The sequence below is a fragment of the Ochotona curzoniae genome, unplaced genomic scaffold, assembly GCF_017591425.1.
Source record: "Ochotona curzoniae isolate NIBS_2020 unplaced genomic scaffold, NIBS_Ocur_1.0 contig_1482, whole genome shotgun sequence".
Lineage (NCBI taxonomy): Eukaryota > Metazoa > Chordata > Mammalia > Lagomorpha > Ochotonidae > Ochotona > Ochotona curzoniae.
In genome coordinates this window covers 6,262,348-6,285,359 of record NW_024465100.1, presented here as the reverse complement: position 1 = coordinate 6,285,359, position 23,012 = coordinate 6,262,348, and the positions used below count along the sequence as shown (strand labels likewise).

The following is a 23,012-nucleotide window of genomic DNA, read 5'->3' as shown; positions in this document are numbered from 1 at the left end:
AGCTGAGAAATTGCTTTCAACTAAAAAAGAATGTTAAAATTGTTTCTGCTCCGATTTACTTATCTAGCCTTTTAATTGCAGAGGTAGCATGTTAGAAAATTGATAAACTGATAAATACAAACCCTTCATAGGTCAAGGTTATGCCAGCCACTGGTTTGTTCTCACAGGTCAGAGCAAAATATAACAGGTAAAATACGAAGGACAATGCAGAAGTAAAGAATGAGAATTTGGCAATTCCAACCAGGGTAAATTTGAATTTTTTGATGATATATCCTCCTGCAAGCATCCCAGTTGCCATCATAGGTATGGTTATGACTCCTAGAAAGAATGAAAGAAAACCATAATTATATAAATATGACATTTCTTACATGTCTTTGCATGTGAGACAAACTATGTCAGTCAACATCCTCCAATATTTGTCCTTAACCAGAAGGCTGATCAGCCTGGATGGATAGAGGGGATGGGGTTTCCAAATAGGAGATACAAAATAATCGGTCCCTCTTAATAATGAGGCTGTGGTTTTCTTTGTAATAACCATAGCAACAATACCAATGACTTTGAATATTTGTGTCTCCAAGGATAATATCTAAGAGGTGCTTCCCATTTTTTTATACTGGAATTCAACAACAATAAAACCCAGCATCTTAATGAGACTTTGTATCTATCATTTAAAATCCTCTACATTTTTCAAAATGAAGAGTTCCAACCCTTAAGAATGCACTCCCAATTTGCCTGGAATTGAATACCTGAAACTTGAAAAATTTCCCTTAGCAGGTATATTCCAATATGCCATTGAAAAAAATGTACCTTAAAATATCCCCTAGAATATGGTTTTTTAAATTTATGCATAATTTGAGAATATACTTCATTCTTATTTTGGAAATATCAATGTTATAACTTAAGTAATTAAGTCCTGATTTCAAATAAATGATTTGCAAAATTTGACAATGTCAGCACTACACTGACTATGCAGACATCACACATGTATTTTCCATTGTCATGTAGTTTTTCCTTTGGGAACTCGACAACATGAAATACAACTTCAAGTGCAGAGCAATGATGGTATCACAAGACTAACAAATTTGATAAGATTTGGGAAAGAATAAACAAAGATTATATCTCATAGAATGTGGAAAACTGCATTTACAAGGAATGCCATTTGCAACACCACTAATCGAAAGTCTATCACATATCAAATAAATAAGTGAACAATATATCTTACCTATGATAACGTTAGCCTGAGATGCGGACTGACCATATTGTTGTTCAATGTATTTGAAGATATAAGTAAAATAACCAATGAAGCTGCTGATTTGCAGTAATGTCATAAACAAGAATATAACATACAGACGATTGGTAAAGAGGCTTTTCAAAGATCGAAAAAACCCTAAAAAATCATAAAATAAATATTTAAAACAATCAAATGCATATTAATATCTTTTGATAAGGATGCTTCTGAAAGATTGGAAAAAACTAAAAATTACACAAATAATTTAAATATTTAAAAACAATCAAATGCATATTAATGTCTTAATCTTATATCATATGAAATCTTAACTTTGACAGTGAGATAATTCTGTTGACAGTTCTGTCAACATTTTACCATATAGCTTCCCTAAATGTTTCTCATGCATATATTGATACTTATTCATTTAGTTCATTTTACCCTAACATGAGTACTTGATTTGTTCTCTCAATGACTGATTATTACCGGCATGCTACCATACCTACTGTAAACATATTCATTTATTCATTCATTCAATAAATATTTACTTCTTAACAAGATACCAGGCAAATTCTAAGCCTCTTTCTATAAAGATTCTCCACCTTAAAGGAATTCCAGGGATGTGTAAAATATTCTAAGCTATGACTTTAATTAAAAGATACAGAACATATGACTTGATAATTAATGAATTTTGTTGTGGGTGGGAATCTGAATGTCACTAAGTCTGAACTTTTAAAGGCCGTAATCCACTATACATTCTTTCACACGGATCAGCAAACCTCAGACAGCAAGCTGACTACATCAGAGAGGGACGGATTCACTTTTGGATAGTTTTGTTACATTTTTTTTCTTTTTAAAAAAATATTTGTTTATATTAAGAAGTTAGATTTACAGAAAGAAGCAGAGACACATAAATATCTCCCATCTGCTGGTTCACTCCCCAAGTGGCTGCAACAGCCGATACTGAACTGGTTCAAAGCCAGGAGCCAATTCTGGGTCTCCCACGTGGCTGCAGGGACCCAAAGCTTTGGCCCATCCTTGACTGCTTTCCCCGGCCACAAGCAGGGAGCTGGAAGAGGAGTGGAGTAGCCAGAACACAAACTGGCACCCATATGAAATTCCAGTATGTGCAAGGTGAGGACTTTAGCCACTAGGCTGTGGCACTGGGCCCTACATATTTCTTTATGATGCACTTAAATCCCCGCCCCCCCCTTTTTTTTTACTTTCTAACCAATTAATCTTAGCTGTATTCAAGAATACATAGAAGAAATGTAATGTTTTTTCTTCTTAAGCATGTACTTAGATATTTCACCCATTTTAAATAGGCACATGATTGAAGCCCCCTTTGGTTTAGGTCAGTATCCTACAACACAACTGATCACGCAGATAATGGTACTCATGCTTTTCTATCTTCATTATCTTCTCTCTCTCTCGCACGCGCTCTCTCTTTTGGTCTCACAGTCAAAACTGTCCCTCTACTTACATAATGCTCTAATTTTATAGGATTGATATAGCAGAGTAAAGACACAGCATTTATGAAGATACCTCGAAAAGTTAGAGGAACCATGGTAATACAAGCTAACTGCCTTGGTTGTTTGGTGCTACAGTGAAAACACCACGTGGGGAAACTCATGCACAGCATGGTACTTGAGTTCGACGCCTGGCTCTATCCCAAAATTCTGCTTGTTGCTCATGTGTCCCTGGGAGTCAGTGAGTGACAGCTCAGGCCTTGACTTCCTGCATGTGGATGAGTTTATTTAGGCTTTTAGTTCTGCCTGGCTGAGCCCCAGACATTGTTGGTACCTGTGCAGTAACCAAGGGTTGGACGATCTCCCTCTCTGCGCCTCTCTCTGTCTCTTTGCCTTCCAGCTACATAAAATCAATGAAAAGTATAAATGAGCTTGTTTTGGCACAAAAAAGTTTACATCTGTGTATGCAATATTTGTTTTCCATGAATTTTTGAAGGCCCATACACAAAATGATAATTCCTTGGAATGATATATTTTGGTGCGCAGGAAAAATTTCCAAAATTCTAGATCATTAGTATGCTAAAAAATACTTAACGACTGACTTCTGGTGATGCATTGAAGTGTAATATTTCTAAATTTCCGTGGTAATACCTCTTGGGAAATGTTCATGTGGTCGCCAGTTTGAAACTACCAATGTAACTGAAAACTGAATAATTCTCTTGTGATCCAATGCAAAATGATCACAGGAAATAACTGTCATATATATAGTATTACAGAAAAGAGAAAATAGTAATAAAATGGCTAAGTGGAAGAAATAATGGGAGGAAGAACTTTTAGGCTGAAAATCTGTAATCTCAATTTAATGTCAATTTGTAAAAATATTTTGATCTAACTCAACATGGTAACCCAGTGGTTAAATTCCTTGTCTTTCATGTGCTAGGATCTCATGAGTGCTAGTTCTAATCCCAGCTTCTCTACAGAAGCTTCTCCCCTCCAGCTGTCTGCCTGTGGCCTGGGAAAGCAGTCAAGGATGGCCCAAAGCCTTGGGACCCTGCTCCCGTGTAGGAGACCTGGAAGAGGCTCCTGGCTCCTTGGGCCTCACATCAGCTCAGCTTTGGCTGGTGTGATCATTTGTGGAGTGAACCAGCAAGCAGAAGGTCTTTGTCTCTCCTCCTCTCTGTAAATCAGACATTCCAATAAAAAGAAATAAATCTGAAAAAAAGTTTTGATTATTTTTTCACAAGTCAGTATTTCTCTTCAATCTGCAAATCACTGCCAACCCCTTGCTTCAGTCATCATAGTCCGGCTTCCACTGGGTCATGCATTGTATTATTTCTTTCTCAGTGATTTCCCAATTGGAAGAGAAGGAGTTACCAAATGCTAAAACATGCTAACTTCAATTACTAGTTTCAATTCTTTTGACTATTAGTGCTGAATTTATGGACATTTTAATTAGTTAGAGTTTTTGGTTGCTTTTGGGTGTCTGTTTTTTACACATTTGTCAGTAAACTCTTACTCTAATTGCCTAAAGAGAAACTTCCCGACTTCCTTCTCCCTTTTCCATCCCTCCACTGAGAGTAGTTAAACTTAGCATTGCCAGACAATTTAAGGCACTTTGTCTATTCACCTTTCAATATCACCATCAGGCATAAAAATACCTAACACCAGCACGTGGTATATCTGTGTATCTTTTGTTGAATAAAAGAATAAAACATCATAACCTCTTTCTCTCTTACAGTTGCACCCTGTGTTTTTCAAATGGTGTTTGACTTATAAGGAACCAATGTTGCTAGCTTTCGATTTCATCCTGCTAATAGACCCAATACTCTTTCACGTGTTACGTGCTCAAGGAATATTTACAAATAGAAACAGAGGTTTTAGAAAAATATCCAGTTGACCTTGGCATGAAGCAAAGTCAATACCACATGCTTTGTGTGTGGTTATATAGAGATGAACCATATCAAGCTGATCATGAATATAAACTAGTTACCTGTCACGGTTCCAGTAACTGTTTGTCCATGGCCGGTCAGACTAGCAGCTTGGCTCTTGTCTTCATTTGTTTTGAGCATATACACGGATTTTGAAGCCTTCCTTTTTTCCTCTGGTTCATTGGGAATTTTGGGCAGGAAGAAGAATGGAATGGAAGAGATAATGGACAAAGTTCCAGCCACAAGGAAACCAAGCCACCAAGCACCAACCCAACGAGCGTCCTTAGGAGTTATTCTGATAGTGCCTGTAAAAGACAAGTGCAAGTCAATGAAAAAGCATTCTGAAAGATGGGACGGTCAGGGGAAACGGTGACAGGAATTACTACCCTCACAGAGAAGAGATAAACTGCATTTCTCCCTTCCTAAGCTGTTCTACGCAATCTTGTCTCTGAAGCCTGAAAACATCACATGTATGCTGACACGTCGCAATTGCTGTGGTCACTGTCTAAGCTACATAAACATGTGGTCACTATGAGCATATGACTGGGTAACTGTCGTCACTGGGTATTCACATGGGAAAATCATGGAAGAAATGTTCACAGTGGTCTATGTTTGAGAAGAACATAAAAATTAGAGCTGCATTATTTGAATGTTGTCTCCTATAAAAATCCACACTGTTAAAAACTGAAAATGTATTTTTTTTTCTGATGCACAGATAGAAACAAAAAATAATAATATAGAAGAAAGGGTGAGAGGTGCAAGATGGTAGTAGAATAGGGTCTTACCTGATGGAAAATAATCCGCTAAGGTGAAACAGGACAGATACCAAGAAATAGGAAAGGACAGGCCGACATCAGACGGGCAGCTGGAGACAAGCTGGGGAAGCAGCAGAGACAGCAGAGCCTGTTGCAGTCATTAGATACCCCTTCAGCGGTGAGTTATTGGTAATCAGTGGTATCCGTGACCAGGAGGGAAAGGAAGTTCAACAGGAGATCAGAAGGTGAACCAAGGCAAAGAACTGTTTCTTCTGCTTGTTTTTTTGGTCTGACCATGAGTAGAGATGCAGCGGCAGACCCCAACCAGCACTGTAGACAGAGGATGGATTCCATGGCCCAAACTCCCACCAGTGTCACACTGGGCATCATTCTGAACACTGTGGCATGGCTATAGAACCAAAGAGACAACAGCGTGCTGCACATCTGCTGAGCTAGCAGCGAAATCAATTCTGGCTCAATGCATTACACTGGTCCCACAGGAATCACTACCAACTTGGTATCCTATGGGCTTCCAACCAAAATAGGTTTGGGTGGCCCTCAGATGTAGTGGCCAGCAGACCAAGAACCCCAAGCAGTGCCACATCGGGTGCCATTTTGTACAGCGTGGCAAAGGTTGCAGGACTAGAGAAACAACTTTGAGTTGTGCATGTTCTAAGCCAGGAGTGAAATCAATCCTGGCTCAGTACATTACAATTGTCCCACAAAGAAATTAGTACCAACTTGGTATCAAAGACCAGCACCCAATGAGTTAGGACAGCTGGTGTTCTGATCCAAGGCACTGCTTGACCCAGGGAAAGAATAGAGATGGGGAGGATGAAGATGTGGGATGGATATTGCAGAGGACTGATGGAACTGCATCTTGGGAAAAGCAAGAAAGTGAATTGATGTCCCATGTGGATTTATAAAGAGTGGCTGGAGAGAACAAGAGATCAAGCTAGAGGCAGCGCAAGCACATTTTCACATCGAAAGGCCTGAAGCTGAGGAAGTTTCCATAACACAGTCTCTATTTCTGTGTTTGTGAATGACAAGGAACGCCAAATATAACGCTTCCATGCGCACGCCTTCATCCATGTGGTCAGCAAGCTCTAATGGAATGTTGATGTATGGCAAGTCCTCTAGTAGATCAGCACAAAAGGACCAAACCACAGTGCACGGTGCAGTCACGGCAGTCATTCCCACATGACTGAACATACGAGCCACATTGAGGATATGCACAGGGTCTACATTTCATATCCAGATTACTGTCAGGAAAAATGCATTTACCGGGAAGGGACAGGTTCATCTAGTTGCTTTGGATGAAGTGATCTACACTAAATCTGTTCAAATTTCCTCATTTTGTACTTATCTGTAAATATGTAGCACAGATGGGACCTGAGTAATATTTTGATTTTCATGCATTTACTTCCTATTCATCACTTAAAATAGGAAACAAAGAACTTGAAAGAGTAAATTCAGATATGTGGAAGAACAGTAAACTGCACTTGGGAGACACTGTCTCGTTGCCAGTGTTTGATTGTACTTACTCAGATCCACAAATCCAATATCCACATACATTTTGGCAAACAGAGATCCCAATACGAAGCCAATGATTGGGCCAATCATTGCTATTGCATGCAAAGCACCTAAGGAAACAAAACATTTTTATCAAAGCACCTGAAATTGCTATAAAGATATTATCAGGTTTTTGTCAGGTTTAAAGAATACATGATTCTTACTCCTGATTTTAATCGTATTATGCAAGAAAATTTGTCCCAATAATCTTTCTACATGAAAGAAATACTCTAGAGACATTTTTATAAAGTCAAGTGTAGAACCAGGATAAGTGATCATGAAAATTCAAGATTGTTTGTGCATTACCTAAATAAAAGGAAGAAGTTCCTTCTTTAGCAAAATCATCAATGTAAGAGATGCCCAGTGGGGCGATAGGGGTTTCACCTATTCCACGAAGCATGTTCCCCATCAGGACGTACATCCACATGTTGGACCCAGATTCCTTTCCACAACCTGTGTAACCAGAAAGCATTTCATTTTCAACATTAATTTTAGCATTCCTATCAGACATTCATCTACTTGGCAACACTGATTTATTGCATGCGGTATTTTTGTTTTTCTTTGGTAATTTTCAGTGATTCATACTCACTTGGCAAAGTTCAAAAACAGAAAATAACAAAAAGAAATAACCACCACCTAAAATCCAGGTACAAATAGGACCATTACAATGCACGTTTCAAATCATGTTTATTTCAACTGTCAATAACAGGTACAATGTTTTTTATGCACATGTAATTCATAGAACAGTCTGCTTTTCCAGTTAACACGATGTCTTGACAATTTCATGACATTGTTAAGAGTTTTTTTTTTTAAATTCAAGCTATTAATGCTACATGGTAGTGTGCTGAATAGCAGTTTGGTAAGCTATTTCATCAATCTATTAATTTGACATTGCAAAATATTTGTAATCTTCATTTTACTAAACTGGGATGTCTTGGATACAATTGCAAATTCTTGCTTATGCACATTCATGATCATTTAATCAAGACTGACTAAAAAAAGTAGAATTGCAGAGCAACAGAGCTGAAATACTGCTTTTGTAAAGATGCATTTTATTATTTGATGGGCAGAGACACACACACACAGAGGAAGAGAGAGATAGACACAGAAAAATTCTACCTGCTGTTTCATTCCCCAAATGGCCTCAGCAGAGGAGCTGGGCCAGTGCCAGCACACAGGAGCACCCTCCAGGTCTACGAGGTGGGTGGCAGTGACCCCAGGGCCTGGATCAACTTTTGTTTTCCCAGGTGCATCAGCAGAAAGCTGGATCAGAAGTGAAGGAACCAGGACTCAAACTAGTGCTCTTCTACAGAATGGTGGCACTGCAAGCTACAGTGGCTTTGCATGTGGGTCCCAGCTCTGGCCTCCGCATAATTCTTTAACTCAACTCCAGAATGATTTATAAAAGAATGCACCCCTAGGACTTCAAGTATGAAACACATGTCTCTCTTTTTTGTTTTTGCTCTAAATAAATAAATCTAAAAAAATTTTAATTCTTGCTATTTGGACAAGTACTAGTGCTAGTTGGACAAAAATATAATGCTATCTCATTGCAGTCTTAATTTGTATCACCAAAATAATTATTTAGGTTAAATGTCTCTAGGAGTGTTTTTTTTTTTTTTTTAACTCTATACTCAGGATAAACTTGAATAGCGAATGAAGGACTTGTGTCTGTTTTTGAAGCACTTGTTCTTCTTCTACCTTAATTCTTTTTAACTCTTAGTTGGTAGAAAAATGTTTAGTTTTAACATTTATAATTATAATTCATGGCTATATTACAACATGTGATGTTTTCAAATTGGTTTGATAATTTCCATTTATCAGGAAAAGTTATTTTTTTCCACATATTTATGTCACTTCCTGTTTTTTTCAAAACATGGGTATTCTCTTCCAATTTCCTCCCGAAACCATCTTCTCTTCCATTTCCAGTACTAAAAATTCTTTACATGTAATATTCACAAATGTTATGATTTAACTGTAAGGTAATTTCGTCCCATTTGTTTTTAAATCAGTTCTTTAGATAAATATCACAATAATTTTTATTTTTATTTAACTGCATAATATTTACAAACCTCCTTGATACATGCTACCATTCATTTGGCCAATCAAATTTTCCATGCTAAAATGTTGATCAGCATTGTTCCTACAAGCTATTTTAATGTAGTACCTTCATTTCATTCTGGAGGATTCAACAAATGGACATAATAGGTGGTAACATCAGGTGTAAGAATTCAAGGTAGACATGAAATAATATCATTTTGGCCTACTAGAAAACCTAAGAGTTTTGACAGTCATGTTTAACACTTTGGTAACATAACAAGAGAAAATGGGTAGAGGAGTCTCAGAGGTATGCAAAAATTTAATAACTCCTATAATCCTTAAGCCACCGTGAGACTACAAATGGAAAATCTGTAAGTAAATAATTCCATAACAAGGTACTTTCAGTCCATTACAGTAATTCCCATTCTGTTCGTGCAGTCAACCACTTGGATCAGTGAAAAAATAATTCAACATCAATGTTTAATAAACTGATGAAGATATTTACACTCCTTACATTCAAAATTATGGTTTCAAGCTGGAAAGATTAAGGTAAAGTAAACTTGTTACTCATAATTTCTCCTAGATATGATTGAAACGATGCCATATAATCAGGTGTACTACCGCGTGGAGTTAATTCCAGTTATCAGAACATGTGCATCTATGAATCATCAACAGCACAAAGTGTAAACTCCAAAAGAAATACCAGGATCCAGAAATAAAAGGTTAACTTTATTTTTCTCTTAAAGACAGAAGAACCAATTTAAGGAAGAACTTGCTCTTTTTCATATTTCCCTTCTATATTATTGAGATGAATTCAGCAGAAAAATAATTTTTATTTTGCCCAACATCAATCTGCTGAAGTTTCATAAATAGATGCATTTGCTGTCAATTCAAAAGAAAGGCTTTCTATTTCACAGTCTTAACTTCTCAAATTAAGTATTTTAAAAAGCACAAAAACTCGCTCACCTTTTAACAGCAGTTTTTTTTTTTAAATTAAATCTGGAAATGTGTGAATTCCTGTCACTTTTAAGCCTTACCTTTTCCCATTATTTCAGGTGCTGTTCCATTGAGTGATGGACTCTCATAGGCTGAACAGGTTGAGAAGCTTGAAGTTGAATTCTCTGATGGATTGCTATATTCTTCCTTAGAATATCTGTAACTGCAAGAACATGACTGTACTTAGAATTTTGCTTGAAAGGTCATTTGTAGGAAAACATGCAGCTAATATGGTGGTCAAAAGACGTGACTGCTAGATTGGGCCATGAGTCAATAAATGATTTCTCCTGCAGAAACAATCTTCAGTCTCTTCTCTCCTCCCTCTGTCAATAGTAAATGAATTTGAATTGGGAGTGAGTTTTACCTGAGGACACTGGCAGGCTAAAATAATCTCTACTTTTACTCATGTTTTTGTATAGTGAGTATGAAATGTAACTTCCGGTCTACATCAAGTTAGTTCAAGTAGAGTTTTTCTAAAATATTTCTTATTCCTCAGCCTTTTTGCCCTGTTTCTTTCTTTGCGTGTTACTTTTAACTTTCTTACACTGTTATATGGACTAACAGGAAACAACTGGGATGACAATATCCAAGTCATACAAGGCAGGTCAATTTGACAAGAAGAAGTAGGATAGTAGATTGGCAAGACTGGCAAGAGTACCACTTTGTGAAGCATAAGCTTTTGTTTTACTTCATTTATTGCTATTCTCAATTTCTCTCTTGAACATTTGACTTTCCACAAAACTATAATGTGACAGTAGAAGAAACAGCTTTAATGGATAGGTGACAGGAACCTACCCCATGTTGCAGCATACTGACTGGGCAAGATTAAGAGAACAAAACAAAACAAAACAAAACAAAAACCAAAAAAACAGGCAAAACCATGAACTATGAATGTTACACAACAATGCCATAAGCAGATTACTTATTTCATATGAAACTCTTATTTGATGCTGTTCATATTTCAAAATATATAAAAACCAAAGTGATTAAAATAAATGAATTCTAATATCACAAATACACCCCATTTATAGACTTACTTGGAGAGTACTACTTGAAAAAAGCAGAATGACTAATTTTAAAGGGAAAATGAAAATCTAGAACTAATTTACAAGTTAATACTCATTGAGTTCATGGAGGTAGTTAACACTTACTAGCCCATGAAGAAATGTGGTAAAGCTGTTAAAATACTTCCGGCTCCCATTATAAAACACCCAATGCCAATGATCTTCGGTCTGTGTAGTCTGGATCCAAAATAACTTACAAATACAATCACAAACAAATTTCCTAGAAAGGGAAAAGAGTATGTTGATACAATTCTTTCAAGCATTGATAATTCTTTAAAGCAATAAGAGAACTGTTAAATATTATACAACATCATGCTATGGAAATATTTACAACCACATGACAGCTCAGTCAACAGCATCAGAGAAGAGGGACGGGACATGAAGAAGAAAGGGACAGAAATTTAGAAAGTTTTAAAGGGGAAAACAGACTGAAAGTTTTATGGTCATTCTGTGTGTGTGTGCCTTCAAACAGAAAAAGAAAAGAAACAGAGAAGGAAAAAATTCCTAAGATAAAGTAAGACTGAAGACTTTAGATTCAACTCCTACATTTTTTTTTTTTTTAGCAGAAATAGTGTAAACGGAAACAGTCTAAGACCTATTCAGGAAAAATGTTAGGATCCAGTGATAAAGAGGAGATGTTGTTTAGAGCATATGAATGATTCTGATATTAATTATTCATATATGATACTGCTACAAAATAACAGATTTAAACATTCCAAGGAAAAGATTTTTACTTTTATAGCCCAGCAAATTATCACATAACATACACAATGTTTTTCAAGAACCAATGCTCTAGAAAATATGTCTCTCAATCAATTCTGTTGGAAAAAGCTAAAACAACAAAAAGTAAAAATTTGGGGAGGGAATTGGGGAGGGGATAAGGGAATATGGAACTGTATCGTAAAATGATAGCAATAATAATAAAATGTGAAAAATAAATAAATAAATAAATAAAATAAAAAAAAAAAGAGTAAAAATTTGCTTCAGTCAGCCTGAAGGTGTTTCAAGCAAAAAGATTTACAGAGTCAGAAAAAAGCAGCAATGGCCAATCTGAGCGGTAATGATGTTAATGATGTTAGACTATTTGCTGCTAAGCAGAAGCAAACTTTGACAGAAATATGAACAATCGATCTGATAAGAAACACACATAGTAAGTTACATTATAAAGCTATTAGTCATATTAACGGTATTAATTTTCAAATTTTAACTTGCAGATACTTTCATTAGCTTGGAACGCTCAAAGATATGTCGCATACAGTTCTGAAATTCAAAAATTTGCATTACAAAGGGAGAGACAGGTCTTCCTTTATGTGATTATTCCTTTCCACAATTATTTTTGTGTATTTAGATATTGTGCATGTTATGTTTAATGTACATTATATGATTATTATGTACTTGTTCCCTAAATTTTATTCTATAATGTGATTTAAAACAGTAAGGTTGTTGCAAATAAAGTTAACAACGAAGCAGCAGGAAACATTCTCAATCTGTAAAACTGAAAGTAAGCACTGTGAATAAGCCACCAATTCATAACAATATAGGGATTATCAACTACATAAAGCGTCATCGTAATAGAAGACACTAACATTAAAATGAAGTCAACAGGGCAATACTCTCAGTTACCTTCCTCCACACAAAGCCACTGAACCCCAGCCAGGGAGCAGAAATCTAACCAGGTTTGCTCCAAGGCTGCTTCTCCTGCCGCAGCCTCTGAGATTCACAGCCCTCTGTCAAGCCATCTTCCTGCTTGGGAAGGGGACAGACTCAGCTCCTAAGTGATCAGTCTCTCAACATCCTCACCCTATAGAACGGTGACCTTGAGACTGGCCGAGATTCGCCCATGGTTTGTTCCCTAACTGTTCATACACTGGCACAATGGTGTCTAAGGCGACAACATTGAGATGGTGAACAGTGTGCGATCTGCTGTGGAGGCTCAACTCTGGGATGTGTGCCATCTTGAGCAGGATACCCGGCCTCTGCCCGAGGGAGAGGCAGCCCTCCTCCCTTCATCTCAGCTCTGACAACCACGGCTGTTCTCCATGACTGTCCATGGAAAGACCCACCCTGGCTGGAGTACTACTGGTGGTATGGAATGTGCATCAGCAGCATGTGGGTCAGCAAGTCTGATTTTTAAAATGGAAACCTTACCGATTTCAAAGCCTCCATCAATTACACCAGCAACGGAAGAGGATATGTCAAATCTTCGTTCTATCTGAGTGATGGAACTTTTCATTATGATTCCACCTAGAGCCTTACAGATGTAGCTCAGAGACAGAGCTGCCAGGAACATCTACGGCAGAGCAGAAGGAAAGAGGAAAAAATGGTTAATGAAGATCATGCTCATGTGTGCTTGGAATTAGAACTGCTTTACTTCTTTACTTCAAAACTTTGTGTTAAAAACTTTCATGATAAAAATTATCATAAAAAAGTATACCAATCTTTCTCTTCAATCAATTGCGACTGCCAAACCCTTTCCCAGCCCTTTTAACATTATCATCACTACAGGACAAAGTATTTCCTAATTTTGTGTCAATAGCAGCTTACTAAAGTTGTATATTTGAGTACTATTTTTAAAAAATTGATTTCTTATTATTTTCCATGATATTTTAGGTATATAGGTTCTTCCCCACCCCATTTTCCCCTACCACCATTCCCCCACTAATTTTCACAAAATATTCATAAGTATATTCCCTTAGAAACAAAAATTTAACTTTCTTCTATTCAAATGTATCATGGCATAGTAGGTATAGCCAGAAATAGAACATCTAGTATTATACTGCCAAGGTATATTCATTTGTTTCTTTGGCAGTCTACTTTTACTCAGGAATAGAGACATGGAGTGCAACATTGCTTTACTTCGGTATACTAGTCTCCATTTACAGGTCATTTATAAATACATATATTTATAAATAAATATACATTTTGTACATTGCATAAAGGCTGCATTATATCAGATAAAATATTTGGTATTTGATCTTTGGGGACTGGCTTGTTTCACTAAGCTCAATGGTCTCCATTTGTGACCATTTTGTTGCAAAAGAATAAGCATGTGGGGGATACAAGGGTGTGCAGTCCTATGCATGATCACATTTTAATAATGCAGTCAGCCAGAATCTGGCAGTGGGTGTGAGCTGAGCTTTAAGAGAAAAGGGTGAGTCAGTAAGATTCACTGAAATGAAACTGAGTTAAGACACGTCTAGCCACTGTCTCTTAGCTTGAATGTTACTCCGTGCTATGGCAGTTGTATTTCTCTCTGTCGCCTGATACTTCCATGACTCTCCTACTTGCCTGTTTGGAAATGCTGTCTTTGATAATGGTCTTCTATCCCTTCAGCTAACCTGTGATAAACACGAAGAAGTGAAGACCAGCTTACAACTTAAGGTCTTCTGAGAACATGAGCTAGCTTCCTGTGTATCAGTTAATAACTTTATTTTCTTCCATGTGCTTATTTTGTTTAGGAAAACCCCTAGGAGTGGAATGGCTGGATCATATGATAGAACTCTTTTCAAATTTCTCCTTTGTATTTCATAGCTTTTGCTTTATTTGTTTGTCGCATTACTTTATGATACCAATCCATTGGCTCTAGAATTTTCTCTTGAAAATCCCTCCCCAACTGACTTTTCCCATACTATTACAATAGAAAAGCTCTTCATAAATAGTCTTAAGTCCATCATCCTGCTATTTAAGTGAACTCTGACACTGTGCATGCCACTCAAGTGTTTATTACCAGTTTAGAATATTTTTACCACTTTAAGATTGCGGCCATCTTGGGGAATTAACCATCAGATGGAGGCTTTTTTTCTCTGTGTCTCTCCTTCTCTCTCTGTAAAATCTGCCTTTCAAATAAAAATATTTAAGACTTTAAAGAGATGCTCTGTTCATGAATTTCCTCTTTTAGAGTACTGCTTTGATTTTTAACATCCTTAAACCACAAATTAAATTTGAAGGGGGAAAGATGTGTCTTCTGTCTTAACTTTCTCCATCTATGGTACTGAATTGGAAATCTGCAAGTTTTTTTTTCCTTATTTTACCATGAATAAGTATAAGGAAATGATGATTGAGTGATTCTAGAAAACACCACCAGTCTCTATGAAATCTTAGATACCTGAACCCATAAATATCTAATAAATTCTTTCCCCATTGTTGAATACATTGGTTTTTCTCCTTCTAAGAACGTAAACCTAATACAGTCAAGACATAATTCTACTAGTTCTAACACTTGCAGTATCAAAGTTAGCATCCCTTTTCTTAGTTTTACAAGCAGAGGTTGTAACAAGAGAGTATTGTGAGGATTGATTGAAATGATCTTGTCACAGAATTAGCCACAACTTGATAGAAGTCTAATATTGCTAGTATTTTCAGCTTTTATCATGCATTAACCTGCTGTAAAATGATGTCACACATGTCCATGTTGACCACTAGGAAAGATGCCCACGGAGTCAGTGATGAGTATCGTCAATACAGAATTTTTGAATGTGAAAGAAGCATGGGCAAATCTTGTCTAAATGCTAACCATAAAAGTATCTGACTGGTGAAAGTGAGTAAGAAGCAGTCTCATAAATCAATATGATTTCATCGTAAAATCAGACACAACTTTAACGTCACATCGACTCTGTCCTTTAGAAAATTCCAAAACAGTTCAGAGGAAGGCGTCATGTTGCTCATTCTTCTAATATTAGAATTTGGCTCAAGGCAAAAGAGTGATTCATGAAGCAAAAATTCTCAAAATCTAATCCTAGATTGGTCCTGCACACCGGAAATGGGCAACAGATACATAAACACATTGACTAGAGTAGGACCCCTCTCAGGAGCTGGAATTTCAGGAGAAGGCATCATTGAGTTATCACACAGAGATCGGTTTTATGTTCTTTAATGGATACTATTTGCCCTGTTCCTAATCCAGGACTTAATGTACAACTTTCTTAGAGCTTAAAAAAAATGGCAAAAGAATAGGAATGTTGTTACTCAGTGCAAAATAATAGATAACCAATTTAAGAACAGAATGTTTTTGACTGAGACATTTCAACACAGAGTTACAAATATTCACACACTGAGATAAGAGGTTAAGTCGGTATTTACCTGTAAGTGTAGCAGATTATTTATTACGTCAAATGTTCTGAACTTAGAGTTCCACCTTTCCAACTGTCACACGCACAGTTGTGATGAGTCCAGTGAAGCCCTGTCAATTTCAACTTACTAATCTCTCATTAAGCAACTTCAATATGATATTTACTTCCTAAGCCTTGGAGATGAGACCGGCACACAGCCAAAAGCGCAATAAGGAAGACACAAAAAAATACCCTGACATATTTATAATTCCTTAAGTGTTATCATTAATAAACAAATAATGCCAAGATAACCGTATGTCTACCACACTGAGCACTGGGAGGAAGCTGGACTACAGAGCTGGAACTTAACTCTGGACTTACTTAACATCCTTGTATGGGATGTGGGTGTCCTAATGTGTTTTAATTACTGCACAGAATACCAGTCCTGGACATTGAAGAACAATAAAGATGAAATCCAGAAGCTCTCCAAGGGAGAATCTACTATCTTTTTCTTTTTCTTAACCAGTAAGAGTGTATATATAAAAAAAAAGAATAAGAGAAGCTTGTGTTGCGTTAGAAGTAAACCCTCTGTCTGCAATGCTCCACTTCCAACCCAGCTCCCTGCTAGCCAAAGTAGACAGCTGCAGTTCAAGGCCAAAGTGCTTGGGCCCCCGCATCCAGAAGAGGCAGGGTGATCCAGAAGATTCTCCAGCACCTGGTTTCTGGCTGGCACAGCTCTGGCAGTTATGGCTGTCTGAAGAGTGAATCAGCAGATGAAACATCTCTCTCTTTCTCTCTGTTGGTCTCTATCTCCGCTCCAGTCTCTGTAACTCTCCCATTCAAATAACAAAAAATTAACTCCTTAAAGAAACAAAGGATGATTCTTAGATTGATAGGAGACCTTGAACTAGAGTTTCCCACTAAACCCAATAGTCATTCAAGTTAATAATTAATATTCTTAACCATATGAAACTTTAAAAATTGGTACATAAAGTCACACATTGAAAACAATTCTAGAAGTCCACAACTAGAATAAGAGTTAAATCCTAAAGACGCTGCAAAAATTTGCAGAAGGCGACATTGTAAAAGTTTGCTATTGCTTTTTGAAAAGTAAGATCAAAAACGGGAATGCAAGGAAAATAACTATAGTACATGAACTAAAGTTTACATTTTAAAAATATTTATTTTTATTTTTACATATCTATCTATCTATCCATCTATCTATGAAAGGCAAATTTGCAAGGAGAAGGGAGACAGAGAGAACCTTCCCTTCACCGGTTCACTCCCCTAGCTGGAGATATGCTGATTCAGTCCTGAGTTTCCTCTGGGTCTCCCTTGTGCATACAAGGGCTCAACACTTGAGCCATCTTTGCTACTTTCGCACAATATGCGCAGAGAGCTGGATTGAAGGTGGAGCAGCTAGGACTAGACATGCAAGGTGAAGGATTAGCCTGTTGCACCACTGTTAATGACCCCTATTTCATTTTTATTTGAAAAATATAGAGTTACACAGAGAAGAGACAGAGATCGTCCTTGCTGATTTATTCCCTACATGGCCAAAATGGTCAGAGCTAAGCCAATCTGAAGCCAGGTACCCAGAGTGACTTCCATAACACCAGAGGCCTACGTATTTGTGCCATCTTCCACTGCTTTCCCAAGCTATAAGAAGAGAGTTAGAGAGCTAGATGGGAAGTAGAGCAGCCAGGACATGAACCAATGCTTCTATGGGATGTTGGACCCACAGACTTGGGTTAGTTTACTAACTGTGGTGATCGCATCAAATATTCAGATTTAAAATCCAAATGGGATTTTTTATAAAAGACTTTTACCATATTTTAAAATAAGACCAAAACCAGAAATGCTAGGAAAATAGCTACAGAAAATAAAATTTTAGATTTAAAATCCAAGTAGCATCAAAGAATAGAGAATTAAAGACCATGTTAAAGACCATATGGTTTGGAGCTATTGCAGCAACAGAGACATACAAGTGACTGCCTTGAAGTGAATTTCTCTGGGTACTGCAGGTGGGGCAGCGTGATGTCAGGGCAGCAGGAGCAGAGGTGCTGTCGGCTGAGCTCCTTCTCCCTGTACCCTCCCCCAAGGGGGAGGGGCAGGCAGCTCTCCCAGGTCCCCCCTCCAGGGGACACAGAACACTGGTTTGAGGGCTGATTATAAATTTGGAAGACACACATACAGACCAATTCCATGAAACCTGATTGGCTGAGAACAAAAGCTGAGGAAAAGGCAGTGCAAAATAACCATCTTCAATTATGCCTTTCTAATGTATTCCTTGTGAGCACTCTGACACATTCTTGCCTGCTGTGTCTGCATGTGCAAGTCAGTCAACATGTGTGCACACTTGCTTGATCCCGAAGGGTGTGATGTCAAGGTGGAGTTTTAGACGAATGGAATAAGGGAGAGTGTTAAAGAATCCACTCAGGAATTCCTGCTGGCCTGCTCACCTGGAAGACACTAGCCTTCTTTTGTTTCTTTGGTCATTATCGGGCTGCATGGAGCACGCTTTCATGCACACTGCCCATTTCCTAACTCCTATCCTCTCTTCCACACGTTAACAAGGACCACTCGGAAAGCCTGCCTTTCTTCAGCCAGTCTGTCCTTCTGCATGAGCATGCACGTGAAATCTCTGTGACACTCACCGTTACCCCCTAAAACCAATATCTAATTCAACTATATTAATCAATAACTTTTTCCCTTTGACCGCTATTCCGCTTAAATATTATTCAAACATTTCATCAGAGTTGGCTTGAGCAGTAATCTCTGAAAACAAACTTTATGCTCCCTGGTCAAAGTAAATACGCATCTTTACATAACATTTTTAGAACGGAGTATGATCTCTGTGGTGTTGATTGAGTTAAGTAAGAGTACAACTAAGTTGGAAAAAAAAGCTTGAAATATACTAGGATACTGACTAAAAAATGATTGTGACTGATTATTTATTCAAGTCTTATCCATGGCAGGGATTTAATGCTTTCACTAGGCTCAAGGGCTTTGGACTTACACAGAATGAGACTTTGGAACTTTGCTGAGTCTTGGTAACAACACACTGTTATTTAGGAAACCATCCCAGAACTTCTGGCCTAGCAGCTAAGGAAACACCTATGACACAGGCATTCCATTTGGGATCCATTTGAAATCTGCAAATATCCTGGAAAACAGTGGAAGACAGCCCTAGTCTTTTCATCCCTTAAACCATGTGGGAGATCCAGAAGCAGCTCCTGTCCCCTGGGCTCAGCATGCCCTCGCCCCAGTCACCAGTGTGGTAGAGTGAACCACTGCATGAAAGCTCTCTCCAGTCTCTCTCCCTCTGCCACCCTATGTAACTCAGCATGCCACAGAAATAAGCCTGTTTCTTTTTTTTTAAAGGGAATCTAAGTATTATTTAATGCTTGTACATTTTGCGGGGGAGGGGGGAAAGCAAAGGCAGAATTGTTATTTTTAGTGATTAACAAATGGAAAAATTACATGGCTTTCCTAAGACATCAAACAAGTGTGTAGACCAACGTTAATCCAGACATGTTATACATCAGATTTTATTACCACATTAATAAAAAAAAATGTCCTTCTCTAATGGAAAATGCTTAAACATCAGGGTCACAGGGTTAGTTTCTTATGAACAACATAGCTACTAATCTTCAAGCATTAGAGGTTAATTCTATTACTTTCACCTACTATTCAGCACCGATATTGTTTTAAACACATTTTATAAACATCTCTTAATTCATCAAGAAACAAAGGGATATACAATATTTCTAGATTTTTACATTAATGAATTTTTAAATTTGACCACAGAGACACATTAATCATATTTAAAGAAAGGCTAATTTCTAACTAAGGGAATAATTTTTGTTAATTTTAATGTCTGCTTAGACTGACAATTCTAATAAAACACGCATTCTTTCTAACATTGGTTCATTTTACCTTGAATCCATCGCAGAATCTTCCTCTCTGATTCTTTGAAGGTTTTGCCTCTGTTGCGGTAGTGGGTTGATTTTGGTCCATGATGGAAATATGGAAATGACGGCAATGTTTCCAGTTGTTGTTGAGGTTTGATTAGACGGGATCACCTGTGCAGGGAGGAAAAGGATCATTTAGTTCATGTTCATCGCACACACTTTGGAGATGAGAAACGCTACCAGGTCATCATCCACCAACCAGGAACATGCATTCAGGGTCCACCGGGTCCGGGACACTGGGCAAGGGGAAGGCTGAACAGAATGGGAGGAGAGAAACACACATGCCTCCCAGTCTCAGGGAGAGGAATGTCTGTGGGGAAATCAGAGTCAAGCAAGTAAGAGACTCTGCAAAAGGGCTCTTACAAATGTTCACGGAAAACTCATAGTAAACAGAAAATGAGGCATAGGCTTTCAAGTTTTGGCACCAAAACACACAGTTCCTTTCATTTATATTTCCCATTATTCTATTTTTTTTTTACATCCTCTCTTAGGACTCAAGTCTAGATCATATGAATAAGCCGTTTTCATTATAGAAATTAAGATTTGTATACTTTTCACATGTCTAGAAGATATTTACAAAAGTATGTACATATTTAATTTATTGTTATACTTTTTGCAATATACCCCCAAAAAAGGAGCATACTTGAAGTAATTAGAAAAACAACGTGCTAAGTGGTAACTAGAATGGACCGGTGCAGTTGCATGCAGAGGACAGCTGTGGAGTAAGGCTCCAAAACCAGGTTGAGTATGAATCTCATGTGCTTTACAGTAGAATGTCAGTGTCGCTTACAATGCATGACAATTACTACAACAAAGTCCTTATCAATACTCATATTCCAGTGATATTCATACAGACAGGACAGATTCAACGTAGTGTTTTGATAACAATTCTTCATCTGTATTGCACCTCCCTGATTTCCTTTCCTCGCTCGCTCCTCCCTCCCTGATAAATGCTGTAACATGAATGGACGTTGAAAAAATATTGTGCTAAGCAAAAATAAGCGAGATACAAAAGACCAGTAATAGATGATTCCATTGGTATAAAATATCCAGCAAAGCAGAACTGTAAATACAGAAAAGAGATAAGCAGCTGTTCGGTGTAGGGATGTTTCTCTAGCTTTTGATACAGCTTTCTGGGTAGCAGCATGTGATGTCCTTGGGTTCCTGCCACCCATACTGGGCACCTGGAAAGAAGTCAGTGCTGTGGCAGGGATTTGGGGTGTGACCCAACGGCTGCAAGATCTCTCTTCTCCTTGGCTCTCACTCTTCCAAATAAATATATATATATTTTAGACTCAAAGTTTCATATGTATAGAATATATGATGGAAAGAATTCAAATTTTATTTTTAAGAGCTATGGGTTTCCCTCTATACCTACAATGTCAGGCTACACTTATCTTTTTAATTTGTGCAGATTTCATCCAGAGAAGAAATGCTCAACAGAGAATTTCAAAAGTTCTAAAGGTTACTACCTGGACTTAGACTCCTCCAGCTGCTGCAACAAGTCCATACTTTATCTGTTACTTGTCCCTCTTTAAATAGTTCGGTGGCTTTTGGTTGATGGGTTCAATGATCATTAACCATCTTATTAGTTCACTGCCCCAAGCAAATAGAAGAAAGGGACTATCCTGATGCCAGGGGTTCAAAATGACACAAACCAGGCCTATGTTTTAAGGATTATTTGGTAGAGGGCTATCCAGTTTTTACTCTTAGAGGTCTTTATTTATACACACATTGAGCGTGTGATGATAACTTGAAAGTATTAAAATATCAAAAAAGAAAAGAAAAATAAAAGAAGGAGAGAAGGAGGAAAATTTTCTTGGGAATCATTAAATTTATAAGATCTATTCTTCCCATTGGTAAGTTAAAATATAATAACTTTTGGAACTACTTACAGTTTATCAGAATTTAAACATATCTTAAAATTACTGTTAAAAAACTTTCATTTCTGGGAATAACATGTATTTATTTATTCAGTTAAGTTGGTTGCAAAAGATATTTTCTTTAGAAAATACATGCAATTTTGTACCATGTGGCAAAGGCTTTGAGACACATGCTCTAAGTTGGGAGCAATTCAGCTCAGTGCATTGTACTGGTCCTACAGGAAAATAACACCAACTATGGCACTGTACAGGTCAAAACAGGTCCGTGTGGCCCTTAGACCTAACGGCCAAAAAAGTCCGGCAAGATCAGCACCACCAACAAGCTAGCTATATAGGATACCTGGTGTCCCTATTATCCTTGGACCTTCTCCAACCAGAAGTGGGAGAAAGGTTGTGCAGACAATGGGGCAGCCTCAGTATGCTATCACAGGAGGTGGAGACTGGTGAGCCAGGAGCTGAAGACATGGAGACCATGGTAGAAGTCTAACATAAGAACCCAGACCTGGTACTTGATGGAGTTAGTGGCACAAGTGACTACCAACAAAGAAATGTGTACCAACTGCAATGAGTAAAATTGAACTGTAGAACTGGGGTGACAGAGCTTAGAAACCTGCCCCAATGAGTAAAATCTGCTAACCAGAAGTACAGTGACCAAGAGCAAAAGAAGAGACAAAGGCACAATGAATATTACTCAGGACTCCCCTGCAATAGAGCAAAAGCCCTTGCCGACTTCAGAGTTCACGGAGGAAGACATCAAGAAAATGGGGGATATAGAATTTAAAACACTTGATACAAAGCTTCTTATCAATAACGAGAAGCATGTAAACCAGGCTTTCAAGGAATTGAAGGAACATGTCACACTGGAAATGTACTAAATGAAAGCTGACATTTCAGAAATGATGAATACAGAGGAGCAAACTGAAAGTACAGTGGAGAGTCTCCAAAATAGAATGAAGGAGGCAGGATGAAGAATCTCAAAATAGGAGATATTTCCTATCACCGGAGGGAAACAAACAAAAAGCTGGAAGCAGAAAGAAAAGCTGGGTCAAGCTAAAAGA

The 23,012-nt window shown here is 37.6% G+C and overlaps 1 protein-coding gene across 1 annotated transcript in view; it reads right to left on the bottom strand.

Annotated features, from left to right (window-relative positions):
* The window catches only part of LOC121147680 (solute carrier organic anion transporter family member 1B3-like), a 33,248-nt gene extending 11,641 nt beyond the window's left edge, over positions 1–21,607 (bottom strand). Inside the window, exons 1-10 of the mRNA XM_040967573.1 lie at positions 21,544–21,607; positions 20,037–20,182; positions 13,198–13,339; positions 11,137–11,269; positions 10,027–10,148; positions 7,256–7,402; positions 6,922–7,020; positions 4,685–4,927; positions 1,223–1,387; positions 123–318 (exon numbers count right to left, since the gene is read on the bottom strand). Of these exons, the coding sequence (XP_040823507.1) occupies positions 123–318; positions 1,223–1,387; positions 4,685–4,927; positions 6,922–7,020; positions 7,256–7,402; positions 10,027–10,148; positions 11,137–11,269; positions 13,198–13,339; positions 20,037–20,117 (1,328 nt within the window). The 5' untranslated portion in view covers positions 20,118–20,182; positions 21,544–21,607. The remainder of the gene's footprint in view (positions 1–122; positions 319–1,222; positions 1,388–4,684; positions 4,928–6,921; positions 7,021–7,255; positions 7,403–10,026; positions 10,149–11,136; positions 11,270–13,197; positions 13,340–20,036; positions 20,183–21,543) is intronic.
* Positions 21,608–23,012: the final 1,405 nt, after the last annotated feature.